Below are 23395 nucleotides of genomic sequence, written 5' to 3' on the forward strand. Positions count from 1 at the left end.
GGAAAACTCAGCAGTGACCACAGGACTGGAAAAGGTCAGTTTTCATCCCAATCCTAAAGAAAGTCAATGCCAAAGAATGCTCAAACTACCGCACAATTGCACTCATCTCATATACTAGTAAAGTAATGCTTAAAATTCTCCAAGCCAGGCTTCAGCAATCCGTGAACCGTGAATGTCCAGATGTTCAAGCTGGTTTTAGAAAAGGCAGAGGAACCAGAGATCAAATTGCCAACATCTGTTGGATCATTGAAAAAGCAAGAGAGTTCCAGAAAAACATCAATTTCTGCTTTATTGACTATGCCAAAGCCTTTGACTGTGTGGATCACAACAAACTGTGGAAAATTCTGAAAGAGATGGGAATACCAGACCGCCTGACCTGCCTCCTGAGAAATCTGTATGCAGGTTCAGGAAGCTACAGTTAGAACTGGACATGGAACAACAGACTGGTTCCACATAGGAAAAGGAGTACGTCAAGGCTGTATATTGTCACCCTGCTTACTTAACTTATAGGCAGAGTACATCATGAGAAATGCTGGACTGGAAGAAACACAAGCTGGAATCAAGATTGCTGGGAGAAATATCAGTAACATCAGATATGCAGATGACACCACCCTTATGGTAGAAAGTGAAGACGAACTAAAGAGCCTCTTGATGAAAGTGAAAGAGGAGAGTGAAAAAGTTTGCTTAAAGCTAAACATTCCAAAAAATAAGATCATGGCATCCGGTCCCATCACTTCATGGGAAATAGATGGGGAAACAGTGGAAACAGTGGCTGACTATTTTTCTAGGCTCCAAAATCACTGCAGATGGTGATTGCAGCCATGAAATTAAAAGACACTTACTCCTTGGAAGGAAAGTTATGACCAACCTAGACAGCATATTCAAAAGCAGAGACATTGCTTTGCCAACAAAAGTCCGTCTAGTCAAGGCTATGGTTTTTCCAGTGGTCATGTATAGATGTGAGAGTTGGACAGTGAAGAAAGCTGAGCACAGAAGAATTATGCTTTTGAACTGTGGTGTTGGAGAAGACCTTTGAGAATCCCTTGGACTGCAAGGAAATCCAACCAGTCTATCCTAAAGGAGATTAGTCCTGGGTGTTCACTGGAAGGACTGATGCTGAAGCTGAAACTCTAATACTTTGGCCACCTCATGTAAAGAGTTGACTCATTGGAAAAGACCCTGATGCTTTGAGGGATTGGGAGCAGGAGGAGAAGGGGATGACAGAGGATGAAATGGCTGGATGGCATCACCGACTAGATGGACATAAGTTTGGGTAGCATCCGGGTGTTGGTGATGGACAGGGAGGCCTGGAGTGCTGCAATTCATGGGGTCGCAAAGGGTCGGACAAGACTGAGCAACTGAACTGAACTGAACTGAACTGAGAATAAGTTCCTGGTCAATAGATGTAAAGGAGTGTTGTTTCTATTTCTCCTTTAGTTAAGGTTGCTTGAAAATATTAACCAAGAAAAGGAGCACTGTGGCTTCACTTCTCTGTATGGTCTCCCCATGTACAGAGTAGTTCCTTTCTCTCATCTGGTCCTTAACATAACTGGGGTCTGAACTTCCCATCATGACTCCAGGACACCTCAGACCATCTAAGCCCAAAGAAAGACCTGAAGTTGTTAAATAAGGAAGTCACTATTCAGCTGGGGGTGGGTGAGATGAGATAACCTGTGTCAATTTCAAGAGCCATGACAAGGATCACAGAAAGAAAGAGAGATGTATGGAGGAGGGAGCCAGAAGATTTGGAGTCTGGCAACCCACTCCAGTATTCTTGCCTGGAGAATTCCATGGATGAAGGAACCTCGTGGGCCACAGTCCATCGGGTCACAAAGAGTCAGACACGACTGAGCAATTTCATTTCACTTTTCATTTCATTTCAGTAATTAGTCTAGTGATCATTGGTTAGGAAGCCTTGACAAGTCACTTGCTTTCTCTTCACCATGAAAACAACTTCTGGTCATAAGTGAGAATAATAATAATAATAATGATATTGCTCTCAGAGTGTGTGGTTAGAGTACCATGTGTGACCATGGCACTCACTTTGAAGTCTGGTCATTGAGCAGTGGAGAGGGACCCACATCCTGGCTCTTGTTTTCCAGATCACTATATGCAGGTGCTGGTTTGTCAGCATGAATGTGTGAGAGAACTTGCCACACGCCCCGGCCGCCTCTCGCCAATCGAGAACTTTCTTCCCCTGCACTATGACTACCTACAGTTTGCCTACTACCGAGGTAAAGCATGGATCATCTGTGAAGACCTTGAAGGGAGGGGTGTGGCTTACCATAGCAGACATTGAATTGTTGTGAGTTGGCCCTCTGCCTTCCTCAGTTGTAATCAAGAGATAGGAGTGGGTGCATTTTCTCTGTCACCTCATGTCACTGCAGCTCAGAACAAGAGCAGAAGGTGAAACTGCAAGTGCACGAATGTTGTGACAATGCCCTGAAAGTTATACTGCATTGATATTTTATGTGACTTTTAAATTTAATTTTAAAAATAATATACTCACAGGCTTAAAAAATTAAATATTTAAAAGCTTCTCTATTTCTTTTCCCTACAACCTAATTTCATGTCCTACAATCCACAGTTTCTTATTTACTCTTCCAAAATTTTATACAGAAACATCACAAACACACATACACACAAGCCCAGTCTCTGACTTATGTTTTCCTCTTATAAATAGAAGATAATGCATTACTTATACTTGTTCTTACATTCCCTGGTGGCTCAGACAGTAAAGCGTCTGCCTGCAATGTGGGAGACCTGGGTTCGATCCCTGGGTTGGGAAGATCCCCTGGAGAAGGAAATGGCAACCCACTCCAGTACTCTTGCCTAGAAAATTCCATGGATGGAGGAGCCTGGTGGGCTACAGTCCATGGGGTCACAAAGAGTCGGACACGACTGAGCGACTTCACAACAACTCAACCACTACATTGTTTTCTTCACTTAACAATACATATCAGATATTTTTTGGTAGATTGAACTTATGAAATTCCCTTTTGCTTGATTAAAAATGGTCAAGTTTTGGCAGTTTTATTTGGCTCAATCTAGTTGTTTAAATACATAATGAACTTCATTATTAATTTTTCATATTTATATCTGGTTATCATCATAGTATAATTTATTTCATGTGTCACCTTACTGATGAGCATTATTTTGTTTGTAATATTTTACTCTTACAATCATGATAAAATAAATATTGTATGTATGTCATTTACATTTGCACATAAACATGTATAGAATAAATTTCCAAAAGTACAGTTGCTGCATCAAACTGTTTATTCATTTGTAAGTTTGACAGATGTTGCCAATTTTTCCTCCACATGGAGTACCTTTTTCATTGCCCAGCAACAAAATATATTATCAAATTTTTAGATATTCCCAAATCTTATATTAGGTGAAAACTGATATCTCCATAAAGTTTTAATTTCCATTTATCCTATTGAGAAATAGAGAGAGAGTGAATACCTTATGTTTAAAAGCAATTACTAGAATTTGGATTGCTGAAGTTGGTCTTAGATATCATGTTTTCAAATTCAGTACAGAAATCAAAATTAACTCCAAAATTTCTGCTCAGGATTAAATAATATAAATTGCCAACAAACATTTTTGGGTATAGGCTTTTGATAATTTGTTGAAGACATCAAGCAGCATAGCAGACCAAAATTAGTACTTTTGGAATATCTGAAATCCCATCCTTCCTCTTATCTGCAGCTGTTTTTGCAACTTCACAGTATCTTCCCTCTTTTAAGTTTTATTTTATCTTGGAGTACAGTGGATTACAATGTTGTGTTAGTTTCAGGTGTACAGCAAAGTGTCTCAATTATGCGTATACACATATCTGTTCTTTTTCAGAGTGTTTTCCCATATAGGTTATTACAGAGTGTTGGGTAGAATTCCCTGTGCTGTGCAATAGGTAGCACCTTCCCTGTTTTGATCATCTAATGCTGACTTTCATAGACATGTTGACATGTCTCTTAAAAATTTTGTGTAAAATTCTAGGCTGACTCTAACGCCCCAACTCCTGGGTTTTTCAGTCGGCGAATATGTAAAAGCCCTGGAGTGTGCCAAAGCCTATCTTCTACTGCATCCGGATGACGAGGATGTCCTCGACAATGTGGATTACTATGAGAGCCTACTGGGTGACAGGGCTGACCCAGCATCTATCGAGGCCAGAGAGGTGAGACCCATGTCTGAGAAGAAACTCTTTATCCTGCTGGGTGCTCTGGGGAGAGCTGGCAGAAATATAACACTTCTCTTAAAGATAGCTAACAACGGAGTAAAGGTTCTAGGATTCTATTCTTTCTAACTTTAAATATTAGTCATAAAAGCCTATATTTCACACACATGCTAGCTTGTCAAAATCTGCAGAAATAGAGATACTTTTTGAAGCTTTGGTATTTTTTAACTCATTTTTTTACTGTCTAAAGAAAAATATTTCCACTTGAACATTCAGTCCCTCAGTCGTATCCGACTCTTTGCGACCCCATGGACTGCAGCAGGCCTCCAGGATGCCAGGCCTCCCTGTCCATCACCAACTTCTGGAGTTTACTCAAACTCATGTCCATTGAGTCGGTGATGCCATCCAATCATCTCATCCTCTGTCATCCCCTTCTCCTCCTACCTTCAATCTTTCCCAGCACCAGGGTCTTTTCAAATGAGTCAGTTCTTTGCATCAGGTGGCCAAAGTATTGGAGTTTCAGCATCAGCATCAGTCCTTCCAATGAATATTCAGGATCTATTTCCTTTAGGATGGACTGGTTGGATCTCCTTGCAGTCCAAGGGACTCTCAAGAGTCTTCTCCAACACAGTTGGAGTTCAAAAGCATCAATTCTTCAGCACTCAGCTTTCTTTATAGTCCAACTCTCACATCCATACATGACTACTGGAAAAACCAAAGACTTGACTAGAGGGACCTTTGTTGGCAAAGTAATGTCTCTGTTTTGAACATTAATCATACCTGAAGTGTTATTTAAACTTACATTTAACCTTTAACTGTTATTTGAATATACGTTTTCTTTCCTTTTTTCTATAGGATTTGGCGATGTTTGTGAAGCGACATAAACTGGAATCAGAACTAATAAAATCAGCTGCAGAGGGTCTGGGATTTTCATACACTGAACCAGTAAGAGCAAAGAGGAGAGAGGAACAGTTATTTAAAAGAACTATTCAGAGTACTTCTTACTTATAATTTTACTCCCCAGATGCACTTGTTGATGATTCTAATCCCCAACTTTGCGATTAAAAAAACTGGGAGCAGGGCGTGTTTACTCTGTATATGTGATGAACTTTTAACAAACTTTAATAGATTTCCATGCACTGAGCGCTAAAGTCAAAGCAAATATATTTGCATGGGAAAGAAGTGTTTTATACATGATATGTTTGCCTCAGGACTGTTTTATTTCCTAACTTCTGTACCTTTTGTATTTTCTCTTAAACATTTTAAAAATTAAAAAGACTTTGAAAGAACAAAATCAAACACAATTGTACTACCCATCATGCTGGTCTTTCTCCACTTGCCCATGTTGCATGTTAAATATTAGTCATAGGAATATATTCCTTTTGTAGAACTAATGACACAGTATAGACAGATTTCTGTTCTGATCTTCAAATAACATAAGCAATTTCTATATCATTACACCTTTCAAAATTATTTTTAGTTACACCTATTGTTGGTGTTGGGCTTTCCTAGTGGCTCTGTGGTAAAGAATCTACCTACGAAGGCAGGAGACACAAGTTTGATCCCTGGATCAGGAAGATCATCCCTGGAGAAGGGAATGGCAGCCCACTCCAATATTCTTGCCAGGAAATTCCATGGACAGAAGAGCCTGACGGGCTACGTCCATGAAGTTGCAAAGAGTCAGACACAACTTAGCAACTAAACAACAATTGATGTAAAATAAAGAAATTAATTATTTTCCTTTTGCTAAACAGTTGGTTTGCCTTTTTTCTTGTCAAAATGAGTGCATTAAGTATTTTTGTTCTATTGAACTAAATATCTATAGAATAAATTCCCAGAAGTGGGATAACTCTGCCAACAAAAGATATGAGAAGGTTTAAAGTTTTGAGATTGTTTTTCTAAGAGAGTTTTCTGCTACCTTTATTATTCTTAGAAATACATAAATTTTTATAGTATAGTTTACCCTGAACATCTCAGCAATGAGAAATAACATCTTAAAATCATTCACATTCCTAATACATTGTGTGCAAAATAGTGCATCACTAGTTTTAATTTATGTTCCTTTGATGATCAGCAAAAATCAATTTTCACAAATTATTATTGATTATTTTCCCTCTTATTTGAATTACCTGGACATGTATTTTTTTCAGTTATCTGTTGGTTATTATACAAGTAATTTATATATTTACATGTTATACTTACTATTTAAAAAGCACTATTTGTAATATATCCTATATATAATACATTTTTTCATCTCTTTTTGTTTATATTTTTATTGGCACATTTTTAGAATTAAGATGATTTTAATGTACATTTCTAATATGTTTATCTCCAGTCTTACTTGCTATTTGTGAAAATTATGTTATCCCAAATGATCCTAGGGAAAAAATCACCTACTTTATGATCCTATACAGATGATTAACCAAACTAAATTTTTTTGTTTCTTTTATTTATAAAAAAGGTAGGAGTTATACTTAATGATTTTATAAGTGTCTTCCTGCCACCAAATTCTAAATAACTTGCTTTGACAAAAAGGTGGATTCCTAGGCTAATTCCATGCTATTTATTTTTTAAATCCATTTGTCTTTGCCAAAATTGCATCAACCTTAGCCTTTCCTTTCATTAAACTTTTAAAATAAATAAGTATATTATAGCTTTATAAAATATGCAAGTTTTCTAATATTTTAGGTCTTTTGAGTGTTTTACTTTATCTTATCTCTGTACATGGAATTTTAGTGACAAAACTACCAAGTTTTTTTTTTTTTAATTTAAAACAGAATTATTGGATTCGTTATGGAGGAAGACAAGACGAGAATAGGTAAGTTCTCCATATAGAATGTTTATTTTTAAAGAGACGGAACACTTAGAATTATATTTATCATAAAGAACTTTGGCTCTAGGGAATAGGTAACAGGACATAATTGAGAGAGCTTTGAACTGGGAATTAGGACTTCTGCATTCTGGCCTCAGCTCTTCCTCTTATTTCTGAGGGACCTTAAATAATTTATCTTCCTCTCTGAGTCTCGGGGCTTTTCTGGGGCCTCAGTGGTAAATAATCTGCTTGCTAATACAAGAGACTCAGGTTAGATCCCTGGGTTGGGAAGCTTCCCTGGAGAAGGGAATGGCTACCTACTCCAGTATTCTTACCTGAGAAATCCCGTGGACAGGGGAGTCTGGTGGGCTACAGTCCATGCAGTTGCAAAAGAGTTGGATATGACTTGCGACTAAACAAACAAAAAACAAAATTGGGTTTCCTGTTTTTCCTTATGTGAATGGATTGAATCAGGTAATCTCTGATAGCTAAACATTCTATGACTCTAAATCAGAGAAAGTTGGATGCTATTTTTGATTTATTAATAGGAAAGAAAGCAACAAAATTATCTTTTTAATGCAGAATTTTCTCACTGCATTTATTTGAAAGCATCACACTTAGAAAGTTTTCCTGCAAGCTAAAATATTGAGTGTCATGCACTCAATCAGAAATGAATAAATGCATTTTTAAAAAATGATAGATGTCAAAAATTTACATATTCCAAGAAGTTCAAGGACTCATAGAACGTTGGACTGATAGTTACATGTTTGATTTTGTCAGCTGAAAAAAAAAATGCAATCTGAAAGCTGAAAGTTATGTTTTATTTAGCAAATTTTCTGAAGACTGCAAGCCCAGGATACAGACTCTAAGATTGTTCTGAGGGACTACTCCAAAGAGCTAAGGGAGGAACCAGGATGTATAGGAGTTTTGTTACAAAAACCAGGTAGTCAGAACATCAAAAAACTACTGTTAAAGAAAAACATCTCAAGTTAATTTAGCATTTTCCTTTGTATGGGAAGATGGACGTGCCTGGGCTCATTGAAATCATTTCTTTGATATGCACTCAGCTATCTTAGGACTTCCCTGGTGACTCAGATGGTAAAGAATCTGCCTGCCAATGCAGGAAACACAAGAGAAGCAGCAACCCACTCCAATATTCTTGCCTGGAAAATGGACAAAGGAGCCTGGTGGGCTATTTAGTTCATGGAGTCACAGAGAGTCAAGAGTCAGCATACACATTCTTAATCCACAAGATCATGAGGTCCAGACTATTATCAAAATCAAAAAACTGAGGCCCTGACAGGGCAAAAGACTCGGACTCAGTGTCTCAGCACAAAGGACTGACTGGCAGATCCAGATCTTCTTATTCAAAATCTTACAGTCTTCCTATAAGATTCAAGAGCTCAACCCTTGTTATTCAGTCGCCAAGCCATGTCCAACTCTCTATGACCACGTGAACTACAACATGCCAGGCTCAACCCCCTGGTAGCCTCAAAATTTTTCAAGATATCCAAGAATGCGATATACATATTTAGATTTGCTCAGTTTGTATATATAGAAAGGGCAACATGCTATCATGAGTGTATTTACGAAGTTTGGCACAGAATTGTGTCTTCTTTCTTGGAAAATTCAAAACCCACTACACTCAAACATGATTTATGTCAGTTTGATCATTGTTCATTGATCATCATTGTTCATGATCATGTCAGTTTGATCACATGCTATCATGAGTGTGTTTACAAAGTTTGACACAGAATTGAGTCTTCTTTCTTGGAAAATTCAAGACCCACTACACCCAAACATGATTTATGTCAGTTTGATCATTGTTCTATGTTCAAGACAAAGAACACATTGAGCATTATACACACAGTGCTCCTAGCATCATAAACATGTACATAATCATTTTTTTCCTGCTGTGTTGGTTTTCAAAGTCTAATGTCAAGGAGTTACATTATGGATACAAGGAATACAAAGGTTGCAAAAAAGATTTAGAGAAGTGAAATAGAGCACATTCTTTGGGGAAATAGAGAAGAGCTTCATGGAAGCAATGACATCTAATTTGATCTTGAAAGATGGGGACTTATGTATGATCTAAATGTATAATATGAAGTTATAGACTACTTGGGTAAGGTATCCTTTGCCTTTGAACAATTTTATTCAATAGGATATTGCTATTTCAACTTTTTTAAATTTTAAATTAATTTTTTAATTACAAGATAACTGCTTTACAGAATTGTGTTGATTTCTGCCAAATATCAACAACATTTTTTTTTTTAATGGGCAGGGTCCCTTCAGGAGTGAATGTGGAGGCGGCAGAAGTTCATGGATTGTCAATGGGGAAAAAGTCATTGCCCAAGGTAGACCGAGACCTAAGAGAGGGTAAGTATTGTTGACTAGGCCAGTTCTCACCCAGAACAGGGCAGAATACATTTTCACTGAAAAATGAAGAATAGGACTAAACTACTCCAGTTCTTAAAATTCTGAAAGCAAATTGTAGCAAGAATGTCTCAGGTCTGTATATTATTACCTTTGATTTTAACCAAAAGGGCTTCCAAATTCACTCACAGGAGTCCTGTGAGTTAGGCAGGGACTGTATGATTGTGCAGTCCTGAGTTGAGTACCCCAGGCTTGCAGAGGTTACCTGTCTTGCCTCCCTCACATGGCAGATGAGTGCTAAACTCACAGACTAGACTGTGTATTGGGAGGAACTTGAAGAGACACGTCACAGAGATATTGGATTAGTTAACCTAAAATCCTCAAGGCATATATCTGATCAGGGCTCTGATAAATCAGTAGAATTTAGATTGGATTGACAGAAGTGTGGAGGAAGCCATTCAAGTGGATACAACAAATGCCACAAAGGCATTGAGAAGGAAAGAACAGGATATTAGATGTCTACCTGCATAACTTCAAAATGAATGGAGACATAGGTGGAGTGTTGCCAAAAGTAGTTTTTAAATAGAGCTAAACATTATTGTTATCATAAATTATTGGCAAGTGTAGTACAAACGACAGTAGCAATCCTTTACAATTTTTACTACCTCTATATGTTTCCCAATTTTCCCAGAAAATTTATATACAATTCATTTTAATACTGGTAGCATCTCCTGTGAGACAAGTGTTCCCCACTTCACAGGCAAGAAAACTGAGGGTCACAGAGACTTACTCACCCATTCAAAGCCCCAGAGCTCATATTAGCATGAGGAGGATTTTGAATCCAAATCTCATTTTCTCCTCTTCATCTGATGATGGAACATAGAAATGTCTAGATATCCAAAATGTATCCCCCATTGATTAAATCATTGCAAGATAAGAAGTTTTCAAAAACCTGCATGGAGAAGAAGTACAGTCCTCCTTTCCCTGACAAATGAGCTGTCAGCACATTTCCTCTAAGTGATTTGAAAACATCTGGCTCTGTGCACCTCTCACATTTCCCAGCCCTTTTCCTTCCTCAGCTTCCAAGTCACTTTGAGGCAGTAAACAGGATAATATGCTCATCTAATCTGACCTGGACCTCAGTTTGTGGCCACCAAGCCCAGGCTGTTTTACAAGTGCCAGGGAGCTTCATGGTCAGCCAGAGTTCATGCTGCTAATTAAGCCGAGAAATCACCCAGGAAGGGAATGCCAGTAAGCCGGGCACTTTGCTGTAAAAGTCAGGGAAACTTTAGGACAGTCGCCAAATTTCATAGCATTTTCTCCCCAACCCCTGTGCCTGGCTACCAGGGGATCTGATGTCCAGAAACTGACTAGGAAAGCTAGTGGGAAGAGTAGAACAGAAGACTACACAGGATGGAGCAAGGTCATGAATGACTGGGTTATCAAATTCTATCATTTCTGCAGTTGAATGAGCTAATCTTAGGATCTTAGAATATTCTCTGGGAAGCTACTTGAAAGCCTTCTGTGCAGTCACTGGAGATCAAAATAAGGTCTAAATTACGTACAGTGGTAGACAGAGGTTAAGTTCCCAACCAGAAAACACTTTCAACATCAGTCTGGCTGAAAGCGTGTGTCAGGGAAGCACAAAAGAATACATGCTTCCAGAGTAGAATATATTTCACCTTTTCTCATCTTCCACAAAAATATTGTCATCTACTCTGGTTATCTAACAGTATTTAATAGTATTCATATTGGATGATTGCCAGGCATTTAGATGGGAGTGACTCAGGGCTACTGCATCCCAGAGTGACTCCAGTCCATGGAATATGCATGTCATCTTATTAAAAACATCTGTCACTTATCCATTCTTTTTTCAACCACCGGTTTTCCAAAAACCCCACTTGATAATAATCCCTGAGTCAGTGGGGGTATAGTAGAAATAACTTTGACCTTGAAATCAGGAAGCTTATCTTAGTCTGATGTTCTCCAGAGTAACTGGTAACTGGAGACTCATTCTGTCTGAGCTTTGTGATCCTCACATGTAACAGAAAAATAGTAACTCTTTGGAGAGGATGAACATAAAAGTCTTTTGTAAACTGAGGGACTGAGCTCATATAGGAGCTTGGTAGCACACTCCTGTTGTTACTTGTATAACCTTGTTGTATTACGATAAAAGAGATCTTCTTGCTATGTCATGGGCAGTGAACACAAAGGAGCATTTTCTTAGATGATTCTTCTTTATTGCAATGAGAGAGCCAGAGCCAGGCACATACTTTATGAATGAGAGAAGAATTAAGTTGTTCAACTAACTTTCCTTGGGCTGTGGTTAAGAGTTGGCTGAACCCATCAAATCAGATCCCAGGAACCACAACTTATTGGACTACATTTTTATTTTTATTTTAATGTTTTTCTCTGTCTAGTGTGCTACTAGTCATTCATAGGCTGGTAGAATTTTTTCTACCATGTGCATTTTTGAATGGCAGGATTTATTTTTCCTTTTATATATATTTTTCTTTTGATCAGTAGGTAGGTTTTTGATTGTCTTTTGTCAAATGTATATGTGGGAAACCTCTGTATGAAACTCTGTGTTTAGTGGTGATTGTGATAGCTACATGAAAGGCAGATTTCTAGTATAGATTCTGCCTGAGCCTGTTGGAGCTTAGGTATTTTAGACTCCATGTTACACTTTGTCCCTTAACTTGATCTTTGTTATGTTACTTATGGCATGGTTGGGGAAATTTTGCAATATCTCAGTAGCCCTCTTTTATTTTTTATTTTTAATAAATAATTTAATAAATGACTTTAAAAAATTTATTTATTGGTATACAGTTGGTGCTAAATGTTCTGTTAGTTTCTGTTGTGCAATGAAGTGAATCAGCTATATGTGTGTATACATATACATCTCCCCTTCCTCTTGGGCCTCCCACACGCCCCTCATCTCACTCATCTAGGTCATCACAGAGCACCAAGCTGAGCTCCATGTGCTAAACAGCAACTTCCCACTTGCTATCTGTTTTACATATAGTAGTGTGTATATGTCAGTTCCAGTCTTCCAGTTCATCCCTCCACTCCCCCACCATATCCACACATCTATTCTCTACATCTGCCTCTCTATTCCTGCCCTGAAAAGAGCTTGAACTATAAGCCTGCTTTTAAAAATACCCCAGTATGTCATGTGCTTATTTAGAGAGAGATCTCATTCAGAGCTTAACACAATATACCAGGCATATTTTACCAATTCAATCATCATCATCATCATCACAGAAAATACTTATACAGAGCATGGTAGGCATTTTTCTGAATGTCTTAGTTTTAGGTAACTTTTGAAGTCATGCTCTAAAATAAGCTAAATATATTTAAAGTAATATACTCTCAATATTGAAAATGAGAAAAACAGCAAAGTACAAACCAACCTGTTCCACTAAACCCTTGGTCTGTCTTCCATTTCTATTTGAATTTTATACTAGAAAATTATTTCCAGTGAATCTCCAAGTAGCTTGTCTTTTTTGTTAAAGGAACATCTTTCTCTATATCTCTGAATGGAAATAGAATATGCAGTTTGCTTTTTAATATTTGAGGAACTGCCTATAAATCTTAACTATATGGATTACAGCAACCTTTCTCAAGTGAACTGTGTTTTTTGTTAAGAAGTCCATTCCAATCTGTGAAAAAAAAATTGCACAAAGGTATGTGTGTGTATGTTAAGTCACTTCAGTTGTATCCGACTCTTTGGAACCCCATGGACTATAGCCCTCCAGGCTCCTCTGTCCATGGGATTCTCCAGGCAAGAATACTGGAGTGGGTTGTCATGCTCTTCTCCAAGAATTAAGGTAGCAGCTTTTAACAGCATACATTTACTATCTGGGTCTCTGACAGCAGGACTCTGGGGTTAGCTTAGCTGGATCCATTCTTCAGAATCTGTCACAAGGTTTCATCAAGTGTTGATCAGGACTGACATCTCTTCTAAAGCTGAAGAACTATCTTCTTCCAAGTTCAAGAGCAGAATCCGGTTCCTAAAGACTATTGGACTGTGGTTCTCAGTTTCTGGCAGACTGTTGGCCGAAGGATGCCCTCAATTCCTTGCCATGTGAGTCTGTCCAATATAGCAACTTATTTCATCAGAGTGTATGCTGAGAAGGTGACAGGTTAAGTCAACCAGAAGATAGGAGTTGCAATTTTATGTAACCAATCAAAGAAGTGACATCCCATCACATTTGCCATATTCTTAGTTAGAAGCAAACTCCAGGCCCCATCTACACTTGAGAGAAGCAAAGTACACAAACCTATGAGTACGAGTTGGCAGTGATAATTAGGGGCCAACCTAGAGTCTCTTTGCCATAGAAAGGAAGGGGGGACAGGAAGGAAGGGAAGGAGCAAGGGAGGTAGGGAGGAAAGAGGAAGAGACAAAGGAGGAGAGGAAGAAAGGGTGGACATTATGCTTATTTTATGGTGAGAACTGCTGCATATTATATTGATGCTTAGGATATTTATAATGGCTGTTCACATATTTAAAGTTCTACGATATCCTCTTAAATGTTGTTTAACCCACTACTTCCCAAACATATTTGATCAAGAAACTCTTTTTTCATTAAAAACTTCTCTGTAGTATAAAGTTTGAGAAATATTGAATTTGAAAAATTGACTTTGTACGTATATTTTCTATTTATCCAAAAGATTGTTACTAAAACTGGGAGCTTGTGGGTATATTGATATTTTCCTGGCTCCCAAGAAATTCTATATTTATAAATTTTGCTGGCCAGTTAGAAAAATGAAGAGGAGCAACTGGTGGATCATCTGAATAACCACTTCTAGCCAAGGATGCCATGAGATTTCATACCTCAGTGGGTACGGATGCAGTTACTGTCACACTGGTATCTGTTAATAACACTTCAGTGGTCAAAGACTAATAAGAAATGAAGTAGGACAAACTTATGAATAATGTATTAGGACCAGATGAAGGCCAAAATTCCTCATGGTCCAGTAAGATTCCATAGTAGTTTCAACAGAGAAAACTTGTAGTAGAATGAGTCATTACGCACCGAAAGCACTCCGAGGAATGCCGGCTCAGAAGAACCTGGGCCAGACTGCTCAGTAGAATATTCATGTGGAACATCGCCTTTTAGTTTCCACAAAATAACATTAGCCATTTTATTAACACTGTTGATTTGAATTTAGCTGGTTTTATGGTTCTGCTTGTATCGAATCTTGTAAATTGGTTTGGATATGATAGTTATATGAAGCTGTAAAAATAAATACTGTACTCATATTTTTATGACTGCAAATCTGAAAGTAAAATTGCAGTGCAAATAATTTGTCAGCAGAGATAACCATACATTACTGAAGACTGAGAAACACTGACTCATTATTTTAATATTCCATTAATCATGGGCTGTAGTGACTCTTTTATCCCAACTGGACTAGTAACATTCAGTGCTGTTCCCTAGTTTGACCAATCTAATTTAAAGCCAGAGGGTAGACATCAATTTCAATTGTCTCTTTCTCGTTTGAAACAACTGTGGGACCCCCACCCACCCCCGTGGCCTCCATGGTAAGCTGCTGCTGTTGACAGACATCAGGTCCTTTAGGAGTATTATAAAGAAGAGAAAAACAAGTTCTGCTTTTTTGTTCAGTTTTCTGGTTCAAGATGGTTGTACTTTGCTACAGTGGAAGATTTCTTCACCATCAGAGGCTTTGTCCTTCAGTCTTATTCTCTGTAAGGAAAGGACCATGTCAGATCTAGATTTTGTAATTTCACCACATAAAATGTAGCCCCAAAGCACCACATTTTGAAGAGTCTATGTGGGGCTAATTTTATAAACTGTGTGTGTGTGTGCACATAAAAATAAGTATTCCAAAAGCCAGACCATCTGTAATCAATAGGTGGTGGAAAGAAGACTAAGAAGGAGTCAGGTGACTTGAGTGTGACTCTCCTGATGTGCATTTGCTCCCTGACTTACCTGGTGAAGGCACTGCTCTAGATACTTGTGAAACTGACAGCACAAATATGTCAAGGAAATGCTTTTCTTTTTTCCCAAGTGTGTGGTTGTCCTGCTGTCTTTTTTAAAGGTCTTCACCTACCTTGAGGTTTTGTCATCCGATAATTGTATGAGATGTTGTAGCTGAAGTAGAAACTGAGAAGCTGTGGAGAAGGGAGGGGCCAACTGCTGAGAGAATTCTGGAAAATTCTATGATTTTCTGAGCAGAATCCCATGAGATGCCCAGTCTGTTTTGCAGAATCTTCCCTGGAATCAAGTGAAAAAATATTATATTATATGTATAATAATACGTATTAATTATGACATCATGGAGAAACCTGCTAGCCAGACATCTCCCTTTTTCTTGAATCTATATTGAGCTTCTAGAGCTTCCCAGTGTGTGGTTCTGCCTTTGCATTCCTTGGTATTAGTGAGGAAGCCGACTCTCCTGAACTGCACATTGAAAGCTGCTGGGTGTTCCAGCCTTCCCAGCTTAGGGACAGAGATAACAAGGACAGCCATGTGTTTGTCTCTGCAGGTGGCCCTCTGCTCTATGAGAACATTACGTTTGTCTACAACTCGGAGCAGCTGAACGGGACTCAGCGCGTCCTCCTGGATAACGTCCTGTCGGAGGAGCAATGCCGGGAGCTGCACAGCGTGGCCAGTGTGAGGACCGGAAGCCTAATGCTGAGCTGGCCTGGCCTCAGCCTGGGAGTGCTTTGATCCTGGGCTTACTTGAAGCCAGGGAACCAGGCCTGAAATACTACTTTCTATAGGAGAAGGACATTGATTGTGGAGGCACTTTCAGAGCCTTTGGGTTGGGTCATTGTAGTTTTGTTCAGATCTGGACGTGGCTGTTGGGTCTGGAAGAGCTAGAGGCTTAATTCCTAGGACTTCAGTATCTAGCATGTGTCCCCCTATGATTTGAAGTCACTGGGGAAATGTCTTTATATTTGACAGAAATTAATCAATATATTGGGTTTCCCAAGTGGCATTAGTGGTAAAGAACCTGCATTTCAATGCAAGAGATGTAAGAGACGATGGCTTGATCCCTGGGTCGGGACAATCCCCTGGAGGAGGGCATGGCAACCCACTTCAGTATTCTTGCCTGGAGAATCCCATGGACAGAGAAGCCTGGTGGGCTACAGTCCATAGGGTCACGCAGAGCCAGACACAAATGAAATGACTTAGCACAGCACAGCACAGTCAATATATTAATTATTTATATTCTAGCTATTTCTACAGCATGTGGTGGTGGCATTTGATAATATAAATGTGGGGTGAAAGTTAAGTAAATATCCCTCTTTTGATTGGAAGAATTACTGATACCAGAATCCTGGAATAAAATGGGGATGGTTTTGACTATTGACTTTGGTTCTCAGTTTTCTGGCAATCAAGGCAGAAAGGGGGTTGTGATGAATCCATAATCATCATTAATAGAGCATCTTGTATTTTGCTTCCAGGGGATCATGCTCGTTGGTGATGGATACAGAGGAAAAACTTCACCCCATACACCCAATGAAAAGTTCGAAGGTGCAACTGTCCTGAAAGCACTCAAAGTAAAGACTTAAACTCTTTTGGATTTAAATTCCCAAGTGTTAATGCAAGATCTTCTAGAAATGCCAGATTCAGGGAAGGGAAGGGTTTAGGATATAGACCTATCAGGTTGTTGAAGGGAGCAAGTATGAAATGACACCTTCATTGTTTCTAATTTATTTATCAATCCATTCAGTTATCAACTTACAAACTCTGTAATTTCCTAAGTTTGCATCTGACAAATAATATACAATACCCTTGTCCTCAAGGAGCTCAAGGTACAATGGTGAAAACATACTCAAGTTATCATTCTGTACTGCTAGAAATGTTTTTGGAAAGGAGTGATGGAAGTGTTCTGCGAGAAAAGAGGGTGATTAACTTTTAACTTTCCCTCTGTGATTAGGCTTCTTTCAAGGGCTCATTTTCCTAACCCAAACCCACAAGTCTGTAGTAGTATTCCCACAAGCCAACAGAGAGCTGAGCATCCTATATTGGCTTAATGATTTCCTCAATAATTGGCGTCTGATTTCCTCAAGCCCTCCAATCAACCCAGTGGTTTCTAACATTCTTCCTTTTCTTCAGTTTGGTTATGAAGGCCGAGTCCCCCTGAAGAGTGCCCGTCTGTTTTATGACATCAGCGAGAAGGCTCGAAAGATTGTAGAATCCTATTTCATGCTGAACTCAACCCTGTATTTTTCCTATACGCACATGGTCTGCCGCACAGCCCTGTCTGGTGAGATCTCAGAGTCTGGACTTGTTCCCTTTTACTCTCTGTGAAATGAGAAAGAAAACAATGTGGAACAAAGCTCTAGGAATGTGTCAGACTTGATACAGAAGAGTTCTACATTTTTAAAACAAAAAAAGCTTACTCATTCTGACTTTTCCCTTCCCTCTTTTTCTACTTTGCTCTTCCCTAAACTATTGGAAGGCCATCACTCTGCCTGTGTTCCTTTCCAAATCCATTGCTTCTGTTTGTTTCAATCACATTAAAAAAAAAAAAATACTTTTCTGCTCTAGGTTTCCCTTTTCAGGGTTTAAGAACCTGGAAATTACAGTCCCCATTATGTCCACAAGCATTGAGGGGAAGTGCTTGCAAGATAAAGGAAACATTAAAAGAAATGTTCTTTAAAAAGACAGAGACCTCCTCACTCCCTGGCATCACTATTTCTTCTCCACATCTTCTCTTCAACACCCTCCTAAGGAGGAAGGGGCAAAGACTGTCACAGAAGTAGACTTTCCACTTGTGAATTCTCAGCTGCATAAACTCTGTTCTTTTTGACATTGGCATGTTATCCTCAACCTTTTACTGCTGCACACAAAGCACAGCACGTGAAATGCATGGAATTTCCGCATGTATATTTATAGAGAGCTTTCATAGCTGAAGAAGACAGGTGCGACTTGCCTACAGTTTTTTAAAACGAGTTCATATCAAAACAGGATCAGAATCACTTGACTGCACTTGCCCAGTGCTCTTTAGTCTGCTCTGCCTTCTGACTCCTCAAATTTGCAAGGGACATCATCCATAGGAGAAGACAGATAGATTGTCAGTTTTGCTCTTGGAGGTTATGGCACTCCATCTTTCATGCTTCCCTGTTCCCTTTTCTGGCAGGTCAACAGGATAGAAGAAATGACCTCAGTCATCCCATCCATGCTGACAACTGCCTGTTGGATCCAGAGGCCAATGAATGCTGGAAGGAGCCTCCTGCTTACACATTCCGGGACTATAGGTACCACCAGCGCCTGCTTCAAAATAAAACTTTTGCCCAACAGTTATCAAAACTCCATGGAAATTAGAAGCTGATCTGTTTTGCTGTCATCACACTCATCTCGATGAAGCAGAGATGCTCAGATAATTTTCTTAAGCAGCTGCCACACCCAGATGTGCCTTCAGCATGTCGTATTTTTATGTTAAAAATCCCTGCTCATTTTGTTGCATCCTATTTCACAGAACATCCGTTTTGTTTTCATACCAAAAAGTGAAGTTTATGTGTTTTTTTTTTCTCACTTGGCTTTCAGTTAAATATATCCTTGTGGTATATGCATCTTATTTTGAGAACAGAGGAGATGCATCTCAACATGCAGAGGGATCTCATCACATCATTTACTTATGTCTGCGTCTTGTAAATAAGAAACTGGAAACTCAGGAGAAAAAAATGTATTCTCTTATTGAATGATATTTTACTGTGTAAAGGAAAGCATCAGGAGATGCAGTCACCATGACTATAATGTGTTCATAACTACACTGTGCTCTATACAAAAACGTTTATTGAGCGCCCCCTACCTGCAAGGCTAGGCTACACCCCTTGGAACTCTCCAGCTGCTTAAGGAAAAATTGCGTCCTTCAGAGTTACTAGCATAAAAGACAAGAAGAGAGTTTTCGATTCTGTGGGCAACATCGAAGAGCTAGATTAAACCTAGTTAGGTTTTACTTTGGAAAGTGATAAAGGTTTGAAATAAGGTTTGAGGTTTGAGATAAGGTTTCAGGTTTGAAATAAGGTTTGAAATATAATTAAAATTTTAACGTAAGAATGAATAAATACTTCCTATATAACCCTGGGCTTCCTTTGTGGCTCAGCTGATAAACAATCTACCTGTAAAGCGGGAGACTTGGGTTGGATCTCTGGGTTGGGAAGATCCCCTGGAGAAGGGAAAGGCTATTACCCACTCCAGAATTCTGGCCTGGAGAATTCCATGGAGTGGGGTTGCAAAGAGTTGGACATGACTGAGCGACTTTCACTTTCACTTTATATGACCCTACATCTGATCTTACTCTTGAAGTTTAGGAAGGTCAATCATTTTCATCTCTAGTTCGGAGGAAACTTACTAATCAGGCCGGTTGGTTCATGTCCAGTGTCCAGGATTCTGCAGTGATGTTGTGCAGGTATATGAGAGGACAAATGATTTCCCTTTCTTCTTTCAGTGCTCTCCTATATATGAATGATGACTTTGAAGGAGGAGAATTCATATTCACTGAGATGGACGCCAAGACTGTGACTGTAAGCAAGTCTGTTCTTGCAAATTTATCTAGCATTTTTCAGTCTCACTTATGCCATTTTCCAAGGGCTGCTGGATTTCAAATATTCCTGAGCTTGAGAATTCAAGAGGTGAACAGAGATCCAGCAAATTTATACATCATAAAATGTTAGAAATGGAATCATCAATAAAAATCTTCTTGTTCATTTTACATATGGGTGATTTAAAGAATACTTTTTAAGGATCATATAGTTAGTGTTAGAACCAGAACGTAGGTCTTCAGATTCTTTTTCAAGTAATTTGATGGAGACATAAAAACACCTGATCTTAAATCACCCACTACTAGGATAAGTCACGTGTCTCTACAGATTGACTTTCATGTACCCTGGTGTCCTGTGTGCTTAGAGCGAGCATTGGTCATCATACCTGTCATTATACAAATTATTATATGCGTATATATATATATATATATATACACACACATATATATATGTATCAGTTCAGTTCAGTCGCTCAGTCGTGTCTGACTCTTTGCGACCCCATGAATTGCAGCACGCCAGGCCTCCCTGTCCATCACCAACTCCTGGAGTTTACCTAAACTCATGTCCATCGAGTCGGTGATGCCATTCAGACATCTCATCCTCTGTTGTCCCCTTCTCCTCCTGCCCTCAATCTCTCCCAGCATCAGGGTCTTTTCCAATGAGTCAACTCTTCGCATGAGGTGGCCAAAGTACTGGAATTTCAGCTTCAGCATCAGTCCTTCCAATGAACACCCAGAACTGATCTCCTTAAGGATAGACTGGTTGGATCTCCTTGCAGTCTAAGGGACTCTCAAGAGTCTTCTCCAACACCACAGTTCAAAAGCATAAATTCTTCATCGCTCAGCTTTCTTCATAGTCCAACTCTCACATCCATACATGACCACTGGAAAAACCATAGCCTTGACTAGATGGACCTTTGTTGGCAAAGTAATGTCTCTGCTTTTTAATATGCTATCTAGGTTGGTCATCGGAGAAGGCAATGGCAACCCACTCCAGTACTCTTGCCTGGCAAATCTCATGGATGGAGGAGCCTGGTAGGCTGCAGTCCATGGGGTTGCTAGGAGTCTGACACGACTGAGCGACTTCACTTTCACTTTCACTAGGTTGATCATAACTTTCCTTCCAAGGAGTAAGCATCTTTTAATTTCATGGCTGCAATCACCATCTGCAGTGATTTTGGAGCCTGGAAAAATAAAGTCTGACACTTTTTCCACTGTTTCCCCAACTATTTCCCATGAAGTGATGGGACCAGATGCCATGATCTTCGTTTTCTGAATGTTGAGCTTTAAGCCAACTTTTTCACTCTCCTCTTTCACTTTCATCAAGAGGCTCTTTAGTTCTTCTTCACTTTCTGCCATAAGGGTGGTGGCATCTGCATATCTGAGGTTATTGATATTTCTCCTGGCGATCTTGATTCCAGCTTGTGCTTCTTCCAGCTCAGCATTTCTCATGATGTACTCTGCATATAAGTTAAATAAGTAGGGCGACAATATACAGCCTTGACGTACTCCTTTTCCTATTTGGAACCAGTCTGTTGTTCCATGTCCAGTTCTAGCTGTTGCTTCCTGACCTGCATATAGGTTTCTCAAGAGGCAGGTCAGGTGGTCTGGTATTCCCATCTCTTTCAGAATTTCCCACAGTTTATTGTGATCCACACAGTCAAAGGCTTATATATATATATATATATGTATATATATATATATATGTATATATATATATATATATATATGTATATATATATATATTCACATAATTATGGTGGTAAGTAAACCTATACTTGAAACTTGATATATATACATTCACACAGACACATATGTGTTACATGTTCACACTTTGGATGAGATTCTAAACACATCATCATAGACTAAAAATCAAAAGTTAAAATCAGCCATGATGTTCCTAAATAAACGAATGCCTTTGGAAAACCAGCCTACTGAGCACTTATAAACCATATAGCCAGAATCTTTGGTTTTTAAGTCAAACAGCATGTAGAAAACATGGACGGTGAAAAAACAGAATTTCTGATTGAGGAGATAATTGAATTGTAAATAGATTATGACACATTTCTTTCCTCTATGCAAAGCTAAAATTACTGAAACATGTATGTGATAAACTTCAAGGATTTCCCATTATATAGGCTATTTCCACAACTCTTATATGAGTTTTATGTATTTTACTTCATATTTGTACTCTCAGTATCATTCATGTCATACCAACTGGGGTTTAAGCAGATGATATAAAAAAAATGTATTATCAGACTTAAAGGGAAAACTTATGGGAATTCTGGCTAAAATTGTCCATAAATATTAATATAATTAAGAAAAATATTCCATGTAGTTTAATATACTGTAATTTAAAAGGTCATGGTGCCTCAAACTTTTTTTTTTTTTTTTTTTTGGTAAAAAGCTTAAATTTTAACATGTCAGCATTTTGATGTTTCATGATCTGGGAAATTAAATCAAGACTGGTGATCTGGACTCAGTTTAAATCCTGATACACGACTATCACCTTTTGAAAATCCTCTGTGCAGAACGTATTTGATTTCTGAGCTCTGTTAACAGGTTCAGAAATGCGTACATCTCACACAGTTGGAAAGGGAATCAAACAGGTGGTTGGAAGATTTCTTTGCTTCTACTCCATCTAGTGGCCAAATTTGGAAATGCCCAATGTTTGAAAGTGAACCAGCCGGGAATACTATGTATAAATCCTTAATTTAATGAATCACTAACATATATGAATTCACCAGTTTCTGAATGCAAGCTCATTGTAATTTTGCTTTTTAAAGATGTGAAATCAGACACTACTCCCCTTTTAGATATTTATATTTTTAAGATAAAGGTGTAACTATACACAAAAGTACTAATTTAAACAATGTTTTGATGAAAAAGTTCCAAGTTGAGAGATATATTTGCAGAAATAAGTTATACTTTAGATGAATGCATATGCTGGAGTTTAGGGGCGTTTTGTAGCTAATTAAAATTCTGAGGTAACGAGTGCCAATAACAAAGAGAAATGGGTAGTTTTCATTTTTACCTCTCCCCTCTTTGATTCTGAAGGGAAAATTGATTTATTTCTGGAGCAGGGAAATACCCCAACGTTTGGCTCCATTAAGAAAATTGTTCTAAATTCTTTACTTTCAAAAAATCTGCCATTTCCTTGGTGGTTCATTGGTAGGACTCCCTGTCTGGAACTGGGATTTGATACAGAGGAGCCTGGTGGGCTGCAGTCCATGGGGTCGCTAAGAGTTGGACACGACTGAGCGACTTCACTTTCACTTTTCACTTTCATGCATTGGAGAAGGAAATGGCAACCCACTCCAGTGTTTTTGCCTGGAGAATCCCAGGGACGGGGGAGCCTGGCGGGCTGCAGTCTATGGGGTCGCACAGAGTCCGACACGACTGAGGTGACTTAGCAGCAGCAGCAGGGAATTAAGGAGCTTCCCAGGGAGCTAGTGGGAAAGCTACTGGGAAGTGGTAAAGCTCCCTGAGAAATGGTAAAGCTC

General features: G+C 38.8%; 1 protein-coding gene across 1 annotated transcript in view; it reads left to right on the top strand.

Moving 5' to 3' along the window:
* P3H2 (prolyl 3-hydroxylase 2) overlaps window positions 1–23395 on the top strand; it is a 175459-nt gene that overhangs the window by 142032 nt on the left and 10032 nt on the right. Inside the window, exons 4-13 of the mRNA XM_055568708.1 lie at window positions 2103–2234; window positions 4038–4180; window positions 5036–5125; window positions 6958–6998; window positions 9277–9371; window positions 15882–16009; window positions 16807–16902; window positions 17462–17612; window positions 18489–18606; window positions 19800–19875. Of these exons, the coding sequence (XP_055424683.1) occupies window positions 2103–2234; window positions 4038–4180; window positions 5036–5125; window positions 6958–6998; window positions 9277–9371; window positions 15882–16009; window positions 16807–16902; window positions 17462–17612; window positions 18489–18606; window positions 19800–19875 (1070 nt within the window). The remainder of the gene's footprint in view (window positions 1–2102; window positions 2235–4037; window positions 4181–5035; window positions 5126–6957; window positions 6999–9276; window positions 9372–15881; window positions 16010–16806; window positions 16903–17461; window positions 17613–18488; window positions 18607–19799; window positions 19876–23395) is intronic.

The sequence above is a fragment of the Bubalus kerabau genome, chromosome 2 (genome assembly GCF_029407905.1).
Source record: "Bubalus kerabau isolate K-KA32 ecotype Philippines breed swamp buffalo chromosome 2, PCC_UOA_SB_1v2, whole genome shotgun sequence".
NCBI classification, from domain to species: Eukaryota; Metazoa; Chordata; class Mammalia; order Artiodactyla; family Bovidae; genus Bubalus; species Bubalus kerabau.